General features: G+C 31.7%; 2 protein-coding genes across 3 annotated transcripts; both read left to right on the forward strand.

Annotated features, from left to right (window-relative positions):
* The first annotated feature begins 5,890 nt into the window (after positions 1–5,890).
* LOC110629413 lies at positions 5,891–9,892 on the forward strand. Its single transcript, XM_021776377.2, has 3 exons — positions 5,891–6,500; positions 6,751–6,939; positions 9,442–9,892. The coding sequence occupies exons 1-3, from the start codon at positions 6,252–6,254 to the stop codon at positions 9,520–9,522; spliced, it is 519 nt and encodes a 172-aa protein (XP_021632069.1). The 5' UTR covers positions 5,891–6,251; the 3' UTR covers positions 9,523–9,892.
* A 7,580-nt stretch (positions 9,893–17,472) lies between these two features.
* LOC110629494 (long chain acyl-CoA synthetase 8) lies at positions 17,473–24,978 on the forward strand. Of its 2 annotated transcripts, XM_021776483.2 has the most exons (13): positions 17,481–17,616; positions 17,889–17,991; positions 18,113–18,745; positions 18,850–18,930; positions 19,060–19,335; positions 19,779–19,910; positions 19,984–20,157; positions 20,327–20,556; positions 22,890–23,007; positions 23,320–23,451; positions 23,593–23,727; positions 23,807–24,013; positions 24,436–24,978. In XM_021776483.2, exons 3-13 carry the CDS (start codon positions 18,197–18,199, stop codon positions 24,598–24,600), a joined length of 2,199 nt encoding a protein of 732 aa, XP_021632175.1. In that variant the 5' UTR covers positions 17,481–17,616; positions 17,889–17,991; positions 18,113–18,196; the 3' UTR covers positions 24,601–24,978. The 2 variants fall into 2 exon arrangements, with proteins under 2 accessions (XP_021632173.1, XP_021632175.1); XM_021776481.2 differs by lacking the exon at positions 17,889–17,991 and having other exon boundaries at positions 17,473–17,616.
* The last annotated feature ends 134 nt before the right edge of the window (positions 24,979–25,112 follow it).

The following is a 25,112-nucleotide window of genomic DNA, read 5'->3' on the forward strand; positions in this document are numbered from 1 at the left end:
TCTCTTAAATTTATTGATCTAATTTAATAATATGGTATAAATAAATTTAAATGGTTGATATAAATTATATTAGTTTTGATATATTTATTAAAATATAAACAATTCATTATTTTTTAATATATTATTTTTTTAAATTAATTAATGTTTCACATGATAATTTTTAAAATATCGTTACTAAATTAAGTAACAAATTACATATAATTCAATATTATTAAAATAAAATTTTGACTTTCATTTTTTACACAGCGGTTACCAAACCTGCAAGATAATAAGGAAATTTTGTGAGGAGTCTTCTTCCTCCTGCATTTCCTTCTTCGTAGAACCAAGACCACTTGATGCTGCGGGGCTCTATTTCTTTTAAGGTAGGCATTAGTTTGCTATGCCGGCTATTCGCTGGCTGTGGCAAGGCTGAGCTTCATTGTCCGCTTGCTTCGTGACTTAGATTCACATAGGATCAGACCTATTTCGGCAGATTCAATCAAGTTGCAAGTTCAATGTTTTCTAGGTGTGTTTTAATTAAATTGAGTTGCTTTGTCGTTTGCCTTTATTGAATGAAGGGTTGGAGATTCATGCAGCTGCAGCAAATTTGGGTTTTGATAAATATTCATTCTGCAATGCGTTTGTTGAAAATGTATGCTGCATTGGAAGGATTTTTAGTGGCACGTTTGGTGTTTGATAAAATGCCTTGTCGTGATTTTTTTACTTGGAGCATTATGATTAATGAACTCTAATGCAGAACCAAACAAGATGGTCCTTTTGTTGATCGAATAATTGAGAAATTGTTCAATTAAAAATTTTCTTTAAATTTGTTGATGAATTGCAGTTTTTATGATTTCTTTCTTCTGTCCTTGTTTTGTTTGGGTTTATATAAATTAGAGAGAGATTGATGGAGACAATGGAAGATGGTGAAAGAACCAGGAATAAAGTGAAAGATGATGAGGGTAAAATAGTAATTTAAAGCTTTTTTCTTTTAAAACTTATGTCATGTGAGCACCTAGAAGGACAACGGCAGAAGTAATAAACACTTTTTATTATTTTATGCCAGAAATTTAAGTTTAGGATAACGCTTTTTTTTTTTTAATAAAATTATAAAAATAAAATCTAAAATCTCTCTACTTTATTTAAATATATTTATTATTAAACTAAATTTATAAATATATAAAATTAATATAATTACTGATTTCAAATCCAATAAATAAACTTTAGTCTTCTGCTTTAAAAATACTAAATACAGTTATTTTTAAACAGTTGTTTTTTTGAAAAAGTATTTATTAATTATTTTATTTTATAATTTTTATTTTATTTTTAAAATAATTTATTATTAATCATTATTATTTTTAATTATATATTTAAAATATTTTTTAACATTTAATAAAATTTAATATAGCTAAAATGAGTATAATAAAAAGTTAATAAAAAATTATATATGAAAAAAATAACATGAATAAAAATTATAAAATAAAAGAAATATATTTTTTATTTCTTTAATTATTAGTTTTTTTAAATAATTATTTAAAAAATAATTATTAATAGCATTTATTAAAAAATAAATAAATTCAAATAGCCGGCACAATTGACTCTTTTACAAAAAGTAGTTATCTCAACGTGCATTGTACGTACACATTTGTGACTTAAATAACATTAAATTTTATCTATCATATGTTTTTTAAATACTCTTAATGCCAGTCTAAAAAATTTATATTATTTTTATTAATCAAATAATTATATAATAAAAATATAATATTTATTAATTTAAATCATAAAAAATATTTACTCTACTTTTATTACTTTTTTTTCTTTCATTGATTATTTTTTCATTTATTTCTGTCCGATTTCACTTTAAATTATTTTTCTTTATTTTTAAATGTTATTTTATAGAAAAAATTATTATTATTATTATTAAAAATAAGTTATTTTTAATTATATTTTGTTAATATGGTCAAATTTCAACTACTACAATCTTACCTCATAAAATAATCATCTAACAATTTGTAATACATGTATACTTCTATTCATTAAATTTTAATATAATAAAATATAGATTTTAAATAGAACAATTAAATATAATTTAATTTTTAAAAATTTATCAAAATGAAATTTCAATTTCTGAAACTTTATTTTCCATATAATTTTAATATATGAACTATTAAATTTTATTAAAATTATAATAAATTGTAGCTATAAATTCATTAGACAATTAAATTGTAGCTATAAATTATACTGAATTTAGCCATTTTCAATTAACTTTGTTGATTTTTAACTCTATGGAAATGAAAATAATATGTATAATTTCTACAAATAGAGAATCATGATTTTTAATTTTTTAAACATAATGTTACTATAACACTTGTGCCATATAACGAGTCGATACAAAAAAATAAAAAAAAAAATAGTTATTGACTCTTAAAAATTTATTATTTTACATGATTTATAAACTAAATTAAAATTAAAAATCAAATAAAAATAAAACTAATTTAAGTATATTTATTTATAAAAATAAGTACAATTATTGAAATTGATAATGTTTTTTTACAATTATCTTATATAAAATATTAAGTAGAATGCTAACTAAAATATTGAGGTGACATTTCTGTTAGATTTATCAATTCAAATTAATGGTAGAATATAAATAAATTTAAGTGTATTATTAACTGTAAAATATAAATAAATTTAAATGATTAATATAGTGTTTATTAGTTAATTTTTATAATTTTAAATATATTTATTAGAATGTGAATAATTAATAATTTTTTTAATCAAAATAAAATATTTAAAAAAAGAAAATGCCATTTGTAGCTAATAAAATTTCATTGTTCAATAAATAAATAAAAAATCAACAAATAAGATGAATGGACGATCAATTCTTTACGTATATGTATTAGAAAGACAATATATATATATATATATAATCCATCAATTTTTAAGAAAATGTATTTGATGCTTTGATTCTTATTTTAATATATTGAATTACTATTTATGTAGTCAACAATTACATTTAATAATAATAATGATAAATAATTAAGTATTTGATCTCAATTTCAAAAAAAAATATTTATTTAAAATTCAAGACATAAATTAAAGTATTAATTGTATTTGTTCAAAAAAATAAAGACAAAAAAAAAACTATTTTATTCTTTAATTTATAAATTAATAGTCAAATAAATTTTTAATTTTTTTTAAAATTAAATCCTTCAACTATTAAAATATATCAAATATGCTATTAAGAACATATTAATCTTTCAAATTTCAAAATAGATAGAATAAAAGCTTTTAAGATTTTAAAATATATAATAAAAGCCCTTATTTATAATTCATATACCTTTTTCTCCCATTTTACTTTATTTTTCTATATTTATATTTGTGGGTTTATGACTGTCGACTAATCTCTCAACAAAATAATCGATAATTATGTTTTATAACTAATAAATAAGTTTTATTAGATCTGTAAAATTGAAAAATTAATTATTTAGTTCCTGTAATATTATAAAATTTATTGGTTAATTTTTTTATTTTAAAAAAATATATTAAAATATTTTTAACATTTTAAAAATTTATTAATTAATTTTTTATTAATTTTAATCAGGAGTAAAAAATTTTAAAATACCATTAATATGTAATGATTAATTAATAATTTTTAAAAAAATTAAAAGTTTAATTAAAATTTTTTTAAAATTATATAAATTAAATAATAAAATATTTAAAATTTTAAAAACGTTATCGTATATTTTTCAAATCATCAAATGAGTGAATTTTATTATACCATCGAAATTAAAAAATAATTTTTTTCTATAAAATTAATAACGATGACCTCGTGAAAAGTAATAAATTTGTAAATAAGTTTTTTTAACGAGTAAATTATCAATTTGCTCTAATATATATAAATATTTATCATGACGTTATATATTGAATACATAAAATAACTGATATAAATTTTAATTAGAAAATTTTCATGCATAACTTTACCGAAATTAAATTAAAGTAAATTATATTATATTCTCTTTTTATTTATTTTAAATCAGGGTGGAGGGAGAGTACGGTAAGAGGCACGTGCCGTACCGGCGATCGAAAAATACTTTGAAGAGGTATGAAGGTGCCGCAGCAGCGCAGCCGGTAGTGCCGCAGCAGTGCACTGCTACGTCCTACATAGTAAGATTTATTATCCTATTTTAAAATTTAAAGGATATTTATGCATTTTTAAGTATATTTAATCTATTTAAAAAATTTATTTTATCTATTTTAATAATTGAAAATTATATTTAAATTTAAGAAAAATATTAAGAGTTTATTTAATTATTTGATAATATTTTAAAAATTAAAATATACTTTTTATTTAAAATAAATTATGTATATATTCCCTTCTCCCAGTAACAATAATAATATTATTATGAAAAAATTACAAAATAGTATCATATAATTTCACTTTTTTTTATAACTAATATATATAATGTTATATCATTAATAAACGGTGATAATTTTTTAAAGTAATTGTTTTTAATAAAATATAATTATTAATTAAAAAATATAAAAAAATATCATATGATTTTATTTATTTTTAATTTAAAATTTAAAATTTAATTTATATTAAATTAATATTTTCAGATATGTTTTTTCATATTAATATTTTTGACATCATTAAAAAATTACTGTAAAATATTATAAATATTATTTTTACACGAATTAAACTATATAAATTAAAGTGAAAAATTGTTAAAACTGCATGTTTTTTTATTTTTGTTATTATTATTAAATTAAATGAATTTCTTCATAATGTGCAGATAATTAAAAAAGATACTGATAAATCATTTAAGTAATATTTTAATAAAGAATTATAATTGTACTGTAATAACTTTATATAAATACAAAATTAGTTTGCAATAAAAAATTATTATTAAAATTTAACTTATATTAATTAATTTTTTATAGAAAATTTACAATAAGTATATTTTTAAATTTATTTTAAGTTAATTGAACTGAAATAATTACTAATTGTTCAAATAATTTCAAGAAAATGTTTAATATCAAATATTTAAAATTTGTTCTTTCAATTTATGCTATATGGAGAAGTTAAATATAAATTTATTCTTATTTATATTAAAATTTAAACAATATTACGAACTTTATATATTATAAAAATATATATTTTATTTATAAATACTTTATAGTTATCTTCATTTGATTTATATTAAAGCTAAAGCAAATAATTAATTTCTAATTTAGTGCAAAAAATTATTATAATATAATAAATACAAGAAGGATGAGTAAATTTTGTGTATATTAAAATAAAAATAAAAATAAATTGAAAGTTAAAATTTAAAATATGTTAAAAGAACACATAATTTATAAAAAATATATAAATATTTTTTATATATGTCAAGATTACTACTAATTAATAGTTTTAATAATAAATTAATAATTGATTAAATAATTTTTATTTTATTTTTAAATATAATATATTATAAAATTTTATTTTTTTTAGTATATTATATGTTACTTTTTATTAGCATTATTATAAATATTTTAATACTTTTTATAAAATCCATTAGTTTTTTGTTTTCTATAAAACCATTATATTTTTACTTCAGAATCACTTTTTCTTGAAAATTTTTGAATTATAATAAAAATAATTATAAGAATAAACAAAAAGAGATTAAGAATTTAAAATTTATATAAATTCAATAATGAATTTAATTAATAAAATTTAAATTAAATTAATTTAATTTTTTAAAAAATTTTAAATTATTTATCTAATAAAATTATTAAAATAATTTCATCAATAAAATTACAAAAATATTTCCTATGTGTGTTATTTTTTATTATATAATTAAATATTTAAAAAATTAATCAAATAAGCCTGCAATTAATGGTACTTGATGAAAAAAATAAATTATTTCCTATGTGTGGTTATAGGCTTATAGCGTGTGAAGTCCAAGACCCATCGTGTCCTCTGGACCTCCGGGAAGCTCGGCTGCCACCTGCGAGCCCTGATCTGCTGCGGTGATATAAAAGGACTCTGTTTAAACTTGACAGCCAATTCTATCGCTCAGTGATTCGATAAATCTCCTTCGCTGGTAAATTCTCTTTCATTTGCATACGTTAGGGGGTGAAGTTGTGGTTCTTGGGTTTTCTGGAATCGCTGCGCACCTAGTGTTTGTTAAAATTACTGTACGAAATATCATTATCAACATCCGCATTTGGTGATCGGAACTATTTTCAAGCTGAAGAGAACTTTGAGCTTTTTCTTTGAACTCATCATGTATGGGGCAAGAGAGACGCTTTTCCTATGTCGTAGAGGGTTGCATCGTTTGTCTCGTGATGGCCCTTCGGAAACCTTGAAGAGAAGGATTGCAGAGTTGGAGAAGATGAAGATGAAGAAGAAGAATCACAAGAAGGACGATGTGTTTGTGGAGGTTCCTGAATCAAAATCGTTTCTTGACACAGCAACTATGCCAATGATTCTCACTGTTGTTGGTACCGCCCTCCTTGCGAAGCTCCTCATGATGGTATTACTCTTCCTGACGTCAAATCATGCATGCTTCTTATTGGCTTCTTTTCTCCTATGTCTTTAGACAATAATCTACGTCAAATTCATGTTGATTTCGTCTGGTTTGCCCCCTTACACAAAAATTGCGCACCACTCAAGTTTTTATGTCATGTCAAAAGAAAATGATATTTCTTCTTTCTTATTTTGTTGTTTTCAGAGTTTTATATACCATCTAGTGATTTGCAAGACTTAATTTTGTGTAACTGCAGTATGATGACTCAAAATCCCAAGAAATGATTGAGCGCAAAATAAAGAATGCCCCCCCTGGTCAAGGCACAGTTAGGATGCTTTCACGTGAGGAATGGGAGGAAATTCGAGAGGTCAGGCCAAGGACTCCTTTTGAATCCAAGCTTGCTCGTCCAAATGCACGAATAAGAACTGGAGAACCATTGCGCATGGTAAGGCACTTTCTTTTAATTGATTTTTTTGAGGTTTTATTATTTAAAAGCTATAAGCACTTTCAAAAATTCTGTGGAAGTTCAGTGTCTGCACCATTTTCATTATCAAATGAATTATTGATTCAACCAAAAAGGAGTATCCTAGTGACGGTAGCTAATCGAGGAATGGTGGTAAAAATTGGTGTGTAGTTACGTTCTTCATTTCTTTATCTTTTTCCTTCTTGTTAGAGAATCTAAATTTTGATATATCTTTAAGTGTTACTTAGGGCCCATTTTGCATTGTTATTAGGTTCTATTGTTGTTTCAAAAACCGCTGAATGAGAAACTAAAGTAGTTTGCTAAACAACAGTTCAAGAAGCATAGAAACTATCAATACTGAAATCATGCCTTTAGAGTAGTACGCAAACCCATATTGAAACTTGGGCAGTTTTTCAACTGTAGACTTTAATTCAACATGCATTGATGGTAGAAGATTATCAAATAAAATCACAAAAATATGAAAGAAAATAAAGCCAGAATCATAGGCCAAAGACTAGCAGAAATGCTGCAATTGCCCATCAAAAGAGAGTCAGATTGCTATATGAAAGTGCAAGTTGCGGCAGAAAGGATGGCCACAGGTCAGTGATTCTGACAACAATCTGAGGAGGATCGTGTGTATTGAAAGATGGTGGCAGAAAACAATAGCTACTGCTAATTATTTAGGCAAAAGTTATTGTTAAGTATGAGTTGTGGATGATAGAGAATGAAAGCAGATACTGGATGTGGGAGAAACAGAGAATGAACAGAAGTAAGACGGGCCTCTTATAGTGGCATGACTATAATTCTAATAAATTATTAACGGCATCTTTTAAGTCAAAAAATTGAGCAGCTGTTGCCCTGTCATTCTCAAAAGGTGGGTTTGAAAAAGATCTTCAGTTTAGATTCTTTACCAAAAACTGGATTTTAAATCCTCACAACTGAGTTTTATTGTTTAGCCAAACTCTCTAGTACTTGGGAGGTTGGTTGCTTGTCCTAAGTTACACTATTTCTTTGAAGAAAGATGCAGCCTTTAGATCAGGATGTCAATTTCACTCACTATGTAGGAGTAGTAGAACGCATTTGGATTCTAGTTGCCTAAACTATGGCATATTGCTCAACTAGTTTGTTTTCTGTGATTTATTTACCATTTGATATGTTAGTTTGAAGTTTGCCTTTGTGTTTGGCTTCATGAGTTCTATGTGGGATTGAATAGTGGCATGTATTGCTTTAAATATTGCTTTTTGAGATGCTATACGAGTAATTAAAATTAGTGCCTACTTTTATATTGCATAGCATGTAAGCTTTTTGAAGAGGAGTTTTGCCCCCTAAATTTTGTTGAAATTCCATCTCTTTCTCTTTCCCCTATCCCCCACTTTAACCAGCAATACAGTATAGTACCATGTATTTGTAGATTTGGAATTTTAACTCATTTTGTTTGCAATAGTTATGTCAAGTCACTGTCATTTTAAGTTGACACCAGATGCAATAATCAAATAAGGCAATCTAGTTTGTTGAAAGGTCATAGGTGTAACATTTACAAATGGTAACCATTCCCATGTTTTTTATATACCGATTGTCTTGGTCTTTTCCCTTTGAGTTGTTCAAGACCTACAGTGTCTCTCTTCTGGCCTTCGAACGCCCTGTAGCTAGCTTTGAGGATTATTGATAGGATAAATCAATCTCATTCTTATCTAGATCTTGAGCAGGAAACATAGCCATAATGTAAACTGATAGTAGGCCTCACATGAAATTCTATTCATTTATGCTTTGGGTCCATGTAGACCCGATCTAGACAAGAATTGCCCATAAGTGTCCTGGCTTGACTAGTTAATCGTGGTGACCGCTTCTTTATCATGCTTTCTTTTGGAATTACCAAGTGCCATTTTGCTATGTCGATATCCCAACAGAGGTTTACATCCCGGAATCAGTTCAGTAAACAATGTTTCATCTTGTTAACCTGACAATTTATACTGCCATCCTTTTTCTCAAAAGAAGAATTCTTATCAACTTCATTTTGTTCAGGTAAAAAAAGAACGAACGGGATACTTTTCCTTAGGGTTGTAGAGAAATTTATCATTTGGTCCCTCTATTTTAATGAAACATAACTATTTAGTCCTCCTATTTTGATAAGTACATTAGTTAGTCCCTATATATATATATATATATATATATATATATATTTCATCTACTCTCTTGTCCCGTTGTGCAGTTTAAATGAAGTTCTCTATTAGTTAGTGTATTCAAAGAATAGGGAAATTACTGTTTTAGGGACTAAGTAGTTTGACATTTAGAAAATAGAAACTATATGGTTCTGTTTCCCAAATTACAATAATCAATATAAAAATACTAGGACTAACTAATGTATTAGTCAAATTGGGAGGATTAAGTAGTTAGTTTGGATAAAATTGAGGAATTAAATAGTAACTTTTAGCATACAGCCCACCAATGCTTATGTTTGTTGCATTTTTCACTTCTTATCTGCAGCAAGATTTGAAGGATTGGACAATTGACGTGCTTACAGATGCAGTCACGCGCGTTGAAGAAAGTGTTAAAAGCAATTCATGACTACTTGTGCTGGTGGGTGAAGGCCTATCAAATCCCTTCAACTATTTTGATCTCTAAAGGAAATGGTTTCTCTACTGTGAGTAAAGAATATAATAAATTGTATGGCGTCCCTTGACAAGTTTTTATGCGTGGGAGCCAACAGCCAAGGCAAGTTTTACTTTAAATCCACTATGGTATTTTGTCTAGACTCGGTCTATTATAGACAAGACACTCACACGTCGATCTCTTTTACATTTTTGTGTTTTGGGCATATGGTGACTGGGTCTAGGTAAGATTTTTTTTTTTTTCAATCAATTACCTTGTAGAATGCATGAGCTGTGTGAATCTTGTTATTTTAATCAACTTATTGTGCAATTTGTTTATTATATTATTTCTTAGTACAATATATATATATTTTTTATATTTTATATTTGAAAACTATACTGTAAAATGCTGTTAGTGACAAAATTCTTAATTAGTTATAATTTTTAAGTGTTAGTTATTATCGTTTTATATATAATGTGTAATCTGTCGGTTTACATCACACATTATAGACTAATAGCAAATGATTATTATATAAAAAAAGAAAAGTAGCATTTAAAGAGAAGAACTAAGACTTTCTTAAAATATAATATTAAGAAAAATTGTTAGTTAAATTAACATTCCACGAAAATGTATGAAGTAAATTTTTTAATTTCCCTCCTTTTTTTTTTTTCATTTGATGTTAATTCAAATTGTATACCGTTATTTTGAAATAAAAAATAAAAAAAAAGAATAAACTGTTATTCGTTTATTGTAATTTCTGAGTTGGATCATTAAGAAATTTTGATAAAACTTTTTATTTTACCAAGTCAATTGGGTCAATAAACCTAATCCCCTCCCGTTTATTATGTGGAGGAAAAATTTTATTATTAAATTTTTCAATTTTTAAAAATACATTAAAATTTTATGAAATTTCAAAAAAACTTCTAATAAATTTTCTCGCACTCTAAAAATTAAATGGTAATTCCTTCTGTAAATCAGGGAACTAACATCTTCGTTTTCGGAAGCCCCTAGCACCTTTTCTCTTATGATACATATTGAAGAGATGGATCCCCAATCTCTTATTTTTATAATTTTATAAAAGAAACATTTTTCATATGTTTAGAGACAAGTTAGATTGACATAGTATATACATTCAGTGGGCTAAAATATATATTTAATAAATAAAATTAATATTTTAAATTTAGTTAAAACTGTAAATTTTACTTTTTAACTATACACTTCGATAAAAAATATCAAATTTTATTTTTTAATTTAAAATTATTTCTAAACTATTATTTATCAAAATTTTAAAATATAAACTATATTTTTCTTAGTTTATTTAATTTTATTTAATATTTTAATAATAATTTAAACATAATTTTAAATATATAAAAAAAAATAAAATTTAGCATTTTAAAACACATTCATGTCCAATCTATTCACCCTTAGAAATTAAAATTTCAAAGGTGAAAATCAATTACAAATGGGTTAAAACTCATGCACTGATAGATTGTTTGGATATGATAACGGTTGGCCAAGTTCATCCGATTGTTGCTAAACTCATAAAAACGATTAGGTTAGACTTTCATAACGATCCAATATACCGGTATATTTTTTTTAAATGTGGTCTGAATTTCATACTAATATGTGATAAGACTCGAAGATCCAAAAGAGTGCCTGTTCCAAACAAGAAGTATTTTGGTTGAATTTTGCAATTGACAATTGCTGCTGAATTAATTATTTTTTCTCTACTGCTATATTGCATATTTTTGAATAAGTCATATTTTGGTAGAATAAGTCAGCTTGTTATCTTAACTGACTAAGCTTACTCTTAACTATTCTTTTGAGAATATTTTCTGTTAGTCGCTTGGAAATAGGACTTGCTGTTGCATTCTATTCCTATTTAATTTTCAATGTATCTGCTGCTAAGATTATCAATGAATTACAGAAAACTCATTTTATTTTCAATTTCTTTTTTTAATCTTTTTTTAAACTTTGACTGGGACCTATCAATTGGTATCAGAGTTTACCTTTTTCCTTCTTTTCTTCTCTTCTTTTCCCTTTCTAATGGCAACAAACAAAGAACGTATTGAGAATCTGGAGGCTGCGGTTGGCCAACTTCAAAACACCGTTGGTCAGCTTCAAAACTCTGTTAGTCATATGGACCATGGACTTAATGCCAAATTACAACAGATTGAAGCGGCTATCACCAAATTCTCTGAGATAACAGCTTCTAACAAGGATGGTACTAGCAGTGTGGGAGACCAAAGCCAAAGTCGATCCACTAAGGAGGATTCAACAGAGGGAGGAAAGCCTATCTTTGCTTCCAAACTCGCAAAAATTGAATTCCCCAGATTTTCAGGCGACGACCCGACAGAGTGGATGACTAAAGTCGATCAGTTTTTCGATTACCAGAAAACTGACGATTCTGAAAAGGTATATTTAGCTTCTTATCATCTTTAGGGGGAAGCAAATCAGTGGTGGAGATGGCTTAAGCGTACATATCATGAAGAAGGCAAAGAGATTTCTTGGAAAATCGTTGTCGATGAACTGTGGTCGCGTTTTGGACCTACAGAATGTGAGGACTTTGACGAATCCCTATCCAAAATTCGACAAGTGGGACCACTGAGAGATTACCAACGTGAGTTTGAACGGTTAGGGAATAAGGTGAAGGGGTGGACCCAGAAGGCCCTAGTAAGGACATTCATGGGCGGTCTTAAAATAGAAATTTCAGACGGTATTAGAATGTTTAAGCCTAAAACGCTGAAGGAGGCCATCAATTATGCTAGGATGCGGGATGAGCAATTGCAGAGGCAGAAAAAGGCAGTTTGAACATTCAATCCGACAAACCCACTTTCACCAACAAAAGATAAGGCGGCAACACCAGTTAAGCGTCTTTCGTGGGAAGAGATGCAGAAACGACGATCTGCTGGGCTTTGTTTTAACTGTGATGCAAAATTCACTCCTGGGCACAGGTGTGTCAAGCCGCAGCTGCTCTTATTGGATGGTGGCGTTGACGAGGACGATGCGGAGGATGAGGATGATCTTGAAATTTCCCTTCACGCGCTCACAGGATGGTCCGCTGCTCAAACCATGAGAGTTCTGGTAAAAATTGGGACGATGGAGGTGATTGCTCTTGTAGACAGTGGCTTTACCCATAACTTTGTCAGTGACAAGTTCGCAGAAATCCTCAAATTACCCGCAACACAGATAAAGCCAAGTAACGTGAGAGTTGCTAATGGAGGACATTTGCAATGCAGTGGAAAATTTGAGCATGTGCCCCTTCTGGTGCAAGGTATATCCTTTGCTGTTACATTATATTCTTTGCCTCTAATGGGTTTGGACATGGTGTTGGGCGTTCAGTGGCTTAAAGAGCTGGGAGATGTGAATTGCAACTGGAAGAATTTAACTATGAAATTTCACTGGGATGGTCAGCTTCGCATTCTTAAGGGGATTAACAGTAAACCCATTCAATCATGTTCCTCAAAGGAGATGGCGAAGGAGTTGAGACATGGCAGCTCTATATTTGCGGCTTGTTTCCAATTACAGCAGGAATCACCACCAGAAGAAATCCATTCGGATATGCTGCAATTACTCAACCAGTATGCTGATATCTACCAACAGCCGACTGAGTTACCTCCAGAAAGGGAAATTAACCACCGCATTATCTTGAAAGAAGGGTCAGATCCTGTTAATGTCCGCCCATACAGGTACGCATATTTTCAAAAAGCTGAAATTGAAAAACAAGTTCATGATATGCTAAAATTGGGGCAAATCCGAACTAGCACAAGTCCTTTTTCTTCTCCTGTTTTACTAGTAAAGAAAAAAGATGGGTCTTGGCGATTTTGTACTGATTATAGAGCTTTAAATAGCATCACTGTCAAATACAGATTTCCCATTCCCACAGTGGACGATATGTTAGATGAACTCCATGGGGCTGCCTTCTTTACTAAAATTGACCTTCGGGCAGGGTTCCATCAGGTACGAATACATCCAGCTGACATTCATAAAACAGCTTTCCGAACCCATAATGGTTATTACGAGTATCTAGTCATGCCTTGTGGCTTGTGTAATGCCCCCTCTACTTTCCAGTCTCTAATGAATTCCATATTTCGTCCATATTTACGTAAATTTGTGCTAGTATTTTTTGACGATATCTTAATCTATAGCCCCACTTGGTCTATGCATCTTGAACATGTTAAATTAGCTTTTGAAATATTGCGTCAGCATACACTTTTCATCAAGCTCAGTAAATGTGCATTTGGGCAAAAACAGATTGAATATTTGGGTCACATTGTTTCTCATGAAGGGGTTCTGGTGGATCAAGGAAAAATTCGGGCAATGCTTGATTGGCCCAAACCCACTAATGTTTCTGATTTACATGGTTTCTTAGGACTTACAGGTTATTACAGAAAATTTGTTCGAAACTATGGGATGATTGCTCGGCCTTTGACAGATTTGCTTAAGAAGGGAAAGTTCTCTTGGTCGGAAGAGGCAGAACTTGCTTTTGCAGAATTAAAAGCTACTATGACCTCTACTCCAACACTTGCAATGCCCAACTTTAATGAAGAGTTTGTCATCACTACTGATGCTTCACACGATGGCATTGGGGCTGTCCTAACTCAACAGGATAAACCCATCGCATTTATGAGCAAGACCTTGGGAATTACTAAGCGATCATGGTCCACCTATGCTAAGGAGATGTTTGCAATTGTTCATGCAATCCGCACATGGAGGCCGTATTTACTTGGCAGGCGGTTCATAATCCAAACTGATCAGAGAAGCCTTAAGTACTTATTGGAGCAACAAATTGTTACTCCCGAACAACAAAAGTGGGTCTCCAAACTGCTGGGATATGATTATGAAATCAGATACAAGTCGGGAAAAGAAAATATTGCAGCCGATGCCTTGTCAAGGGTTGCAGGGAGTCCTAGCCTTGTTGCTCTCTTCAGTCCCCAAACCAATTTGTGGGATATACTTCGGGCAGCAGCAACATCCGATCCTTATATGATTCGAATTGGGAAATTGGCCAACAAAAATCCAGGAAATCCATATTTATGGCGGGCTGGTGTGCTTCTATATAAAAATCGTGTTATCATTCCTCCTGGCTCTGATTTAATTCTTAGCTTTTACAGGAATTCCATGATTCACCAAGTGGCGGCCATTCCGGAGTTTTAAGAACCTGTAAACGGTTGGCTGCACAATTTTATTGGCCTTCTTTGCCAAAATCAGTTCGTGATTATGTTGCTTCTTGTTCGATTTGCCAGAGGAATAAGATATCTACGCCTTCTCCGGCCGGTCTCCTACAACCTTTGTCAATTCCTCATCAAGTGTGGGATGATATAACTATGGATTTCATCGAAGGCCTTCCTTTTTCTGGCGGCAAGAATGCCATTTTGGTGGTTGTGGATCGTCTCAGCAAGTATGCCCATTTTTTAGCTTTGACGCATCCTTTTACTGCCAAAACAATTGCTGAAAAATTTGTTGAAGGAGTTGTCAAACTTCATGGACTGCCAAAAACAATTATTAGTGATCGTGACCCTATTTTTATTAGCCATTTTTGGCGGGAGTTCTTCAAATTGTCTGGCACCAAGCTCCACATGAGCTCTTCTTATCATCCGGAAACAGATGGCCAATCCGAAGTCGTTAACCGATGCCTTGAACAGTATCTTCGTTGCTTTGCCTCACAGCAACCTCGAAAGTGGAGTCTTTATCTTCCTTGGGCAGAATTCTGGTATAATACGACATTCCATGTTTCTATCGGCATGACACCCTTCTTGGCCTTATATGGCAGGCCCCCACCCAGTATTCCACATTATGATACAGAGGCATCTGCAATTCAAGAGGCAGATCAGATGTTGGCCAGCCGAGATGAAATCCTCCAGCAACTTAAAGTCAATCTCTCCCGTTCCATTAATCACATGAAGCAAAAGGCAGATGCCAAGTGCAAAGATATTGAATTTCAAACTGGGGAGTGGGTTTACTTGAAATTACAGCCGTATCGTCAACAAACAGTTGCTCGAAGGGCATTTCAGAAGCTGTCCAGCCGCTACTACGGTCCTTTCCAAATATTGGAAAAGATTGGGAAGGTTGCTTATCGGCTGCAGCTGCCAAATGGTTATAAAATCCATCCAGTTTTTCACATTTCCTTGCTTAAAAAACATGTTGGTTGTGAGGGGGGCGTTCCAGTTCCTACAGCTTTGCCTCCTTTTAATGACGAGGGTGCTGTCCTTTTGGAACCACAGGAAATTCTGGACACTAGGTGGGTCAAGCAGGGATCCCGTTTGGTGGAAGAGAGCCTTGTTCAATGGAAAGACTTACCAGTTGAAGATGCTTCCTGGGTGAGTACAGCTGCTTTGTTTGAAAGGTTCTCTCCTTCGAACCTTGAGGACAAGGTTAAACTGAATGGGGGAGTATTGATAAGACTCGAAGATCCAAAAGAGTGCCTGTTCCAAACAAGAAGTATTTTGGTTGACTTTTGCAGTTGACAATTGCTGCTGAATTAATTATTTTTTCTCTGCTGCTATGTTGCATATTTTTGAATAAGTCATATTTTGATAGAATAAGTCAGCTTGTTATCTTGACTGACTAAGCTTACTCTTAATTATTCTTTTGAGGATATTTTCTGTTAGTCGCTTGAAAATAGGACTTGCTGTTGCATTTTATTCCTATTTAATTTTTAATGTATCTGCTACTAAAATTATCAATGAATTACAAAAAACTCATTTTATTTCCAATTTTTTTCTTTAATCTTTTTTTAAGTTTTGACTGGGACCTATCAATATGTCTGACCTAATATGGTCAAAGTTTAAAAAATTAAAATTTAGATTACTCATTTTAATAATTTTAAAAGTTAAAATTCAGAGTACTTATTTTAATGGATTAATAGGATTATAGATAATAAGTGTCTGTATGTACGATTCTACGTAATAATAACACATTATTAAAAAATAAAAAAAGAGATATAGAATAAAAAGAGAGCGAAAAATCAGAACTAAATTTCCTTGCACATACTAAAATCTTACCCCCTGTCATCAGGCTTGAAAATTAATTTGTTTCCATGTGAGTCTCCCTCCCCTGCCATGCCCCAAATCTTTCCCCTGTCAGACCACTATTACGTCTTTCTATCTTTGTAACGCTGAACCTTCGAGGTTGGACCCAAACGTCATCATTTATCACTGTTATATTTTTTCAACGATGTCGTTTAACCCCTTCAATTACCGACTCGTTAATGGTTTGGTTAGCTTTACAGTTCAAAATGATTTGATTAGAAATATTTTGAATTCAAATCGATTTTAATTTTGATTTGATTTTATTTAAGATAAGTTTGTAAGATTTTAATTTTTTTAGTTTTGAGTTAAAAAATATTAATGAAAATTAATATCATTTTTTAAAACTGAAAAAATAATTTATAATCAGATTGGTTTCAATTTACAACATCAACTCAAACCAAATGTTTCGAGCTGATTTAGATTCAGTTCAAGAGAGAAAATGAAAAATTCACTCTATATCTCCATTTGAAACCTATGTTGAAATAAAATGGTGAGTTTGATTTGAATATGAGTTTGACTCAAAACCAATTCTGATCGGTTCATAGTTTGAACCGGTTCGTATCTTCGCCCATTCCTCAATCTCAAAACTCTGATTACGATTTCTACTCATCGAGGTGCGTGCCTTTCTTGTTACATTTACCAAAATTTTTTTCTCCAAACAGTATATAGGTCACCCGTGACGCACGTGACTTAAATGCTTCGTTAAAACGCCATTCCTCTCACTCTCATCCTTCGCCACGTGCTACATAAATTCTAATGCCAGGTGCTCAGACACTCGGACAATTTTTTAATACCGAAACTACCCCTTCGTTCTCTCACCAAAGTTGATAATTATCCTGTAATCTTGAAGGAGTATTTTGTATATTTACTCTCGGCTAACAATTCTTTTAAATTTTCTTTTGCCGAAGGCTAACGGTTTCGTATAAAGGCATGTGTTAGTGCGAATAAAGACAATCGCATACAAGCTCTCGCGAGCTTCTTTGTTGCGTATCTTCGTTTCTTTGCACTGTAAGCTGCTTTTTGGCTTTTGCTTCCAAAGGTAAATCTGTTTTGATTTCATTGCTTTGATTCATAATTCATCGTTATCGGATTTTAAAACTGAATCTTTCAGCGTTTTCTCATTCGTTTTCTGGTTGATATTACTGCTTGATCTTTGATTTTGTTTATTTACTTTAGTTTAGCTTATCGTTATTGTTTATTTTACTAATTTTGTAAGTTGAGACCAAATTTCTTACATATTTGAGTAAATTAAGGATGCTTTTTGGCTAATCTAGCTATAATCTTATAGTTTTGAGGTTTTGTGGTATCTAGTCTTTTGTTGTTGTAGGTGAAGGAACTTGGTTATGGTTACTACCGTGTTATTTGAAGTTGTATTAAGATTTGATACAGCAAGAACTGAAGACACTAACAAAAGGTTTAGAATACATGTATATTTTGTTTTGATCTCTTTCTGGCTGGTCACTGTCCTTATGGTTGTCTGTTGATTCTCCCTTGTTTATTTAATTTGCATAGCTGAAAGGTGGATGATTTTGCAGGTGATTCTTGTGTTCTATTATAGCCAATTATTGGTATGTTTTGGCAAGTAATTTTGTAGATCGTCGTATGAGCATTCATATATAATGGCGGATTCTGAGGCAACCTTTTCGAGCTCACCAGCTGTGGAAAATTTAGGTTCTAGCGATCACTTGTCACAAGAGAAAGGCTATGGAACATATGGCATTGTGGGTGCTGCCATTGTTGCGATTGTTTTACCTATGTTGCTCTCCATTGTGTTCATGGGGAAGAAAAAGGTGAAGCAAAGAGGAGTTCCTGTAGAAGTTGGTGGCGAGGCAGGTTATGCAATTCGCAGTGGCCAAAGCTCTCATTTGATTGAAGTCCCTTGGGAGGGGGCAAATACCATGGCCTCGCTTTTTGAGCAATCTTGCAAAAAGCATTCACAATATCGATTTCTTGGAACAAGGAAGCTAATTAGCAGAGAATTTGTCACAGCTAGTGATGGTAGAAAGTTTGAGAAGCTGCACTTGGGGGATTATGAATGGCAAACTTATGGACAAGTTTTTGATCGTGCTTGCAACTTTGCTTCTGGGCTTATTAGGTTAGGTCATAATGAGGATACTCGTGCTGCAATTTTTTCTGAAACACGAGCAGAGTGGTTCATTGCCTTCCAGGTATTTGTTTTCGTATACTTATTTTCTTCATCTGCTTCTCTTCTTCTGTGTTTACAGCTATGCTAATGGCAAAGGATTTTGAATTAGTTATTTCTGGAATTCAGGGATGCATGCGGCAGAATATCACTGTTGTTACTATTTATGCATCTCTTGGTGAGGATGCTCTGATCCATTCACTCAATGAGGTAGGGGATTTGTCTTATGCTTGCTTTATTGGATTATTCTAGCAAGGATATTTCAGGTTAATTTCCAGAGCAAATCTTAAATTGCTAGATAATTGATATCCTCAATCAGAGTTTTCACAATGTTGACAGACACAAGTATCAACCCTGATTTGTGATTCCAAGCAATTGAAAAGGTTGGCTGCTATAAGCACAAGACTAACAACCATCAAGAATGTGATTTACTTTGAAGATGATGGAACTGCAACTGCAGATGATAGTATCTCTGGGAGTATGAGCCATTGGACAGTTTCATCTTTTTCTGAAGTTGAGAAACTGGGCAAACACAGTCCTCTTCCTCCAAACCTGCCTTCCAGGAATGGAATTGCTGTTATCATGTATACAAGTGGCAGCACAGGCCTACCAAAGGTTTATTTTCTTCTATTTTCTCTTCTTAATTTTTAAATTTGTTACTGCATATTCTAACAAATGCCAAATCCAAATCCTTGAATGTAAATTTAGCCAATTGACCTCACTGGAAGGGAGATAAGTTGAAAGATATCCCTCTCTCTTTCTCTCTTGCTTTCTCCTACACATCCAAATTGAATGCAGTCTTGAACCATCTTGCACAAAAATCTGTTAACTTTGATAAACTTTTCTTAAAGGGTCTAAAGGCTAATTGTAAATTGACATGTCTACAATGTAGATTCTACATGTTCATACATGGACAAGTACTATGGGAGCAATTAAACAGTTCTTTTCATCACTCTTTTTTATCCCCTTCTCTAAGATTGAAATTGAAGTTTGTTACATTAATCTCTAATATTACATGCTATGCTGTGCTAACATTTGTGTCATGTTTAACACAATAGGGAGTCATGATTACTCATAGCAACATTATAGCCACTGCTGCAGCTGTCATGACAGTGATTCCTAATCTGGGTAGTAATGATGTTTATTTGGCATACTTGCCATTAGCTCATGTTCTCGAACTTGCTGCTGAGGTACCTTCACAGCTGCATTCTTATTTTCTACATCACTTTGAAAGATAATAATTGCATTTCTGTGGTTGTCCAGTCTATAATGTTAACTGCAGGGTGTGCAATTGGCTATGGTTCCGCATTGACTTTAACAGACACAGCTAATAAAATAAAAAAAGGAACCAAAGGTGATGCTTCTGTGTTGAATCCCACTCTTATGGCAGCGGTTCCTGCTATACTAGATCGTGTTCGGGATGGAGTTCTAAAAAAGGTGTGAACTATATCCTCTCTATTATCTACCATATATAAAATTTTTCTGCATAGTGATTGGTATGTTTGTGTCTGTTTGAGTATGTCTGGTAATATCTGTGTTCCTTTTTTTTTCCTGTATTAGGTTAATACTTAGCTCCTTTTTCCTCGACTATCATTGTGTACTGCAGGTTCAGGAGAAAGGCGGATTTGCAAAGAAGCTTTTCAACATTGTATATAAGCGGCGATTAGCAGCCATAGAAGGAAGCTGGTTTGGTGCTTGGGGACTGGAAAGAATGTTGTGGGATGCTATTGTCTTCAAATCAATACGTGATGTACTTGGAGGCCGTATCCGATTTATACTATGTGGTGGTGCTCCATTATCTGCGGAATCACAACGATTCGTCAATATTTGCATGGGGTAATGAATCACTCATCTTTAGATACTAATACATGAAAGGAAGAACATTTTTAATTTACTCGGGGCAAATTACTAAAATCCCATGAGAATTGGCTTAGTATACTCTTTCATTGTCATTATTTCAGAGTTGGTTACTTTGGTCTTCACACTACCATTATAAAAAATGTATATGAGGGGTTAAAAATCTTTCTAATATAACGATTTAGGATTAGATTTTAACAAAGCATAAAATTTTAGGGAGTAAAATGTGGTCAAATTAAAGATATTAGGAAATAAAGTGCAATTCAAAATTCTTGTCTTATACATCAACGTGAAAATTAGAGTTGAAGGGCTGAACTGCATGTTGGGCCAAGCCTCAATGAATTTAAGTAATGTTTTCCTTTCTATTTTTGTCAATGTTGGTGCTAAATACTTAGCATAGAAAAGTTACTGTTATCCTGTGGGTGATAGTGATGATTTAAGTATAAAGCAGTATCAATATTTTTTTTAAGGTAATATGACATGTATTAGTTGTCATATTTTTGTTTTTGACTCTAGCCTTATACAATCTTGAATTTCACATTGATTACTGTTGATATTTTATGTTCTTTTAGTGTCACATGGCTGTCATATCATTTTGTTAATTGAGTCCTACAGTTCTAAAAATAAGGAACTTCTCAATAACTATGTAATTGGCCAAACAGTTAAGTGGATGAAGAAGTTCATGCAAAAAATTGAGCTATTGTCTATCTCATACAATATTTTGCATTGGTGAAAAATCAAATTGGCCAAAAAGATTGCTTTTCTGGTTTGATGCAAAGTGGATATTTGATCAAAATATACAATGATAATGGTGATGTCATCCTTGAAATTCATGATTGGTAATTTTTGTTCAACTTGTTTATAGGTGCTTGCACTTGACATCTACTACTTTCATTTTTATTTTTATCGGCTGCATCTTTTGCTTGTATAATGGATCACATGTACCTGGAATATGATAGCTTTGGATTGTGGTACGAGTATGTCAGTTAATGAAATATAGGATATGTCAAGGCAGGCTTAATTGGTATTTTGATTTGATTCATGTATGCTAATTATATTTATAAGTTTTGGTTTATGAAAAATTAAAAATTTATTAATATGTTAATTTTAATTATAACATAAATATTATTTAATATTCAATGAAGTAATATAATTTTAAATAATTAAAAATAATAATGTATATATTTATATTTTGGTACAATTAGCTCTTATTGGGGTTTCAACACAAGAACTCTCAGCAACCAAAGACAACTCCGGTATCGATGAGCTAGAACCCATTGGTTATAGAGAAATAAAATAGCCATCTCAAGGCTAAGTGTTCATGTAACATTTTTCTGCACAACCTTCGACTACCTAGCCCGTTAATATGACAAGAAATAGAGCAGTCCTAAACACATAACCCTATCCTACTGCCACCTGGCTCCACTAAAATAAGAAGAGAAGAGTAGCGCCAACTTTGAACTCATGCACCCTGTCTTCGTTCTTTCTCTTTTTTTGAGTTTTTTTTTTTTTGTAAATTTAATTTTTTGTGTTATTGCAAGCTGCTTGTAGCTCTTTTTTTTTGGAACCAAATGACATGAAACCAGGACGCATACCCAAGCATATGCTGGACAATTGTGTTTTGGATGCATGTGCCAGCTTTTTTTTTGTGGTTGTTGGGGAGGGGGGGAGGAGTAGTGAATTATACGATAAATTTGATGGATATTTTTATATCAGAATTTTTAAGAGCTTAGAGTTTATTCTTGTTCTTTGATGAGTTAATTAAAGAAACAAATTGAATTTGTTAGAGTTGGGCTTAGACTATTCTAGTAATCTTGATACTTTGAAACAATTAATGGTTCTCTTAGATATGATATTCATTAAAAAGAAAGTGGAGATAACATATTCATATTTTTTATAGCTCAGTAGATAGAATCATAACGCATGATTGAAACAATATTGAGTACTGATGAGGACATAAACATGTGGATTGAGACTACTTACGCATCACACCAATTGAATCATGATGACAAATTGTTATTATCTCTAGATCATTGGTTCTAGATATAAAGATTTTTTTAAATTATTTTTACTATTGATATTTGAATGCTGGGAATTACCTGTTTAAGTGATGCTGTTATTTACTAATGGTTATGGCCATTACCTCAAACAATACAAGTGAAAGGCAGACGGGGACTTTTTGTTGTTATTGTTGTTGTTTTTCATGATCTTTGGCTACTATCCCTATCATTCTTTCTCAATATTCCATCCAACATTTCTTGTGTTAAGTATTAATACTTTAGGTATATTGTGTATGCAATGTTTATCTTCAGGGCTCCGATAGCTCAGGGTTATGGCTTGACAGAAACATGTGCTGGAGCTGCCTTTTCTGGGTGGGATGACACATCTGTGGGCCGTGTTGGACCTCCTCTTCCATGCTGCTATATTAAGGTCTGCCATTCTTCTACACAATGAAAAAATTGTTGAGTTTCACAATCCAGAACCAGACTTTCTATCTAGAGATGGTTATATGAACTTTACAGCACCTCATTTTAACTTCTACTAGCCGTATGCTTGGCAAGTATTTCCAGTGAACAACAAATAAAACAGCTGGATTTGAAATTATAACGTTTTGCTAATTCACTTTCAAAGACAATGCTGTACCTTCTGGTGAAATTCAATGGCAGCAGATGTAAGGTGCAATGTCACATTTGAGATTTAGAAGATTGGTTCAAGAGAATTTTCTTCATTTTGGTGTTGCAGCTTGTTTCTTGGGAAGAAGGTGGGTACAAGATATCTGACAAGCCAATGCCCCGAGGAGAAATTGTTGTTGGAGGATTCTGTGTAACTAGGGGTTACTTTAACAACAAAGAAAAAACGGATGAGGTCTACAAGGTAAACTTTTGTTTGTGCACCACATGATTTTGCTTGCATGTGATGTGCATTCCTTTTGGATGTATGCTGAAATTTGAACATCAGAGGCTTGATCTCATAGTCTAGGAAAAATGGACCTCAGTTCCTCTAAACATGTTACAGGTAGATGAAAAAGGCATGCGCTGGTTTTATACTGGTGATATTGGACGTTTTCACCCCGATGGATGCCTTGAAATTATAGACAGAAAGAAGGATATTGTCAAACTTCAACATGGAGAGTACATCTCCCTCGGAAAGGTCATTTATATATCCTTGTTGGATGTTTTAACCTTTTGCTGTAATTTTCTTCTTTCCATGCTTGACACCATTAATGCAGGTTGAGGCAGCGCTGATGTCAAGTAACTACGTGGATAATATCATGGCATATGCAGATTCCTTCAAAAACTATTGTGTAGCTCTTGTTGTTCCATCACATCAAGCCTTAGAGAAATGGGCCCAGCAAGTTGGCATCAAGTACCGGGACTTTGCAGAGCTCTGTAACAAAGATGAAACAATTGCTGAGGTTCAACAGTCACTGTCCAAGGTTAGTCTATTTTCTGCTTGTCTACTGGAAGGTTATAGAAAACAATATTGTTTAGTTAGCACCGCCCATGACATACATGAGGGCTATTACTTCTATTGCTTACATATACACAGTCCCTGAGGTTTCATGCATTGGTTAGATTTCTTCTGTTTTTCTGACCCCTGCTCTTTGTGCTGCCCAGTAATTATATGACTCCAGTTCTACTTGCTTTGTCACAATCCATTTCCTACGCGATGGAAGCATCTATTGTTTGGATTATCTGATGTTCACCATTTGCTTGTGCATTTATCCATGTTGGCATGCATCTTGATCATTTCCTCAAGTGAGATGAAAAGTTGAAAGATTCCTATGTAGGATGAAAGTTGAACTTAAAAATGACTAGATTCTGCAATACATGTCTGAAAGCATTCTTTTGCAAGCAGGTAGGAAAAGCTGCAAAACTAGACAAGTTTGAAATTCCTGAAAAGATCAAGCTGTTACCAGATCCGTGGACACCTGAATCTGGCTTAGTTACTGCTGCTCTCAAGATCAAGAGGGAACAACTGAAGTCCAAATTTAAAGATGAGCTCCAAAAGCTCTACGACTGATATGATGTTTGGTGGATCTCCTCGCTTGCGTTTTGTATGTATTCCTCTATCCTGGGTTCTCCAGGGAAGACACTTACTCAGAAAACTGGTAGAAATGCTCGTAGCTGGATATTTATTATGGTGCCTGTGATTTTAGATCTTCAGGGTTCAACACATGAGGTGGAGATTAGATTGCTCTTTGAACATGAAACCTTGAAACCTAAATTATTAGATAATGTATCTTGCTTCCTAAAAATCGCTTACATGTTCTATAGGGAACTCTGTTGCTAAAACAACTTGCTCAATTTCAGCTGTATACTTGTCTCCCCAGCAGGGTTGGGTGACGGGAGTACGCTGTATGATTTCGATCTTAAGCAATAAATAAGCACTTTACAATGAGGGCTCCTATAGGTTCTCTCTTTTTCTCTGTTTTTTTTTCCTAGAAGGAAATTTAACCTTCAACCTATAAACTGGAGTTATTTGTGCATGAAGCATCAATCTGGAAAAAGAATGGAAAATGGTACAATGATGAT

The sequence above is a fragment of the Manihot esculenta genome, chromosome 13 (genome assembly GCF_001659605.2).
Source record: "Manihot esculenta cultivar AM560-2 chromosome 13, M.esculenta_v8, whole genome shotgun sequence".
In the NCBI taxonomy this organism is placed as follows: domain Eukaryota; kingdom Viridiplantae; phylum Streptophyta; class Magnoliopsida; order Malpighiales; family Euphorbiaceae; genus Manihot; species Manihot esculenta.

Coding starts and splice junctions, on each gene's coding strand:
- LOC110629494 (XM_021776481.2), top strand. CDS start 18,197: ATGGCGGATTCTGAGGCAACCTTTTCGAGCTCACCAGCTGTGGAAAAT. Junction 23,008..23,319: donor TTCCATGCTGCTATATTAAG/GTCTGCCATTCT, acceptor TTGGTGTTGCAG/CTTGTTTCTTGGGAAGAAGG. Junction 23,452..23,592: donor AAACGGATGAGGTCTACAAG/GTAAACTTTTGT, acceptor AACATGTTACAG/GTAGATGAAAAAGGCATGCG.
- LOC110629413 (XM_021776377.2), top strand. CDS start 6,252: ATGTATGGGGCAAGAGAGACGCTTTTCCTATGTCGTAGAGGGTTGCAT. Junction 6,501..6,750: donor TTGCGAAGCTCCTCATGATG/GTATTACTCTTC, acceptor GTGTAACTGCAG/TATGATGACTCAAAATCCCA. Junction 6,940..9,441: donor CTGGAGAACCATTGCGCATG/GTAAGGCACTTT, acceptor TCTTATCTGCAG/CAAGATTTGAAGGATTGGAC.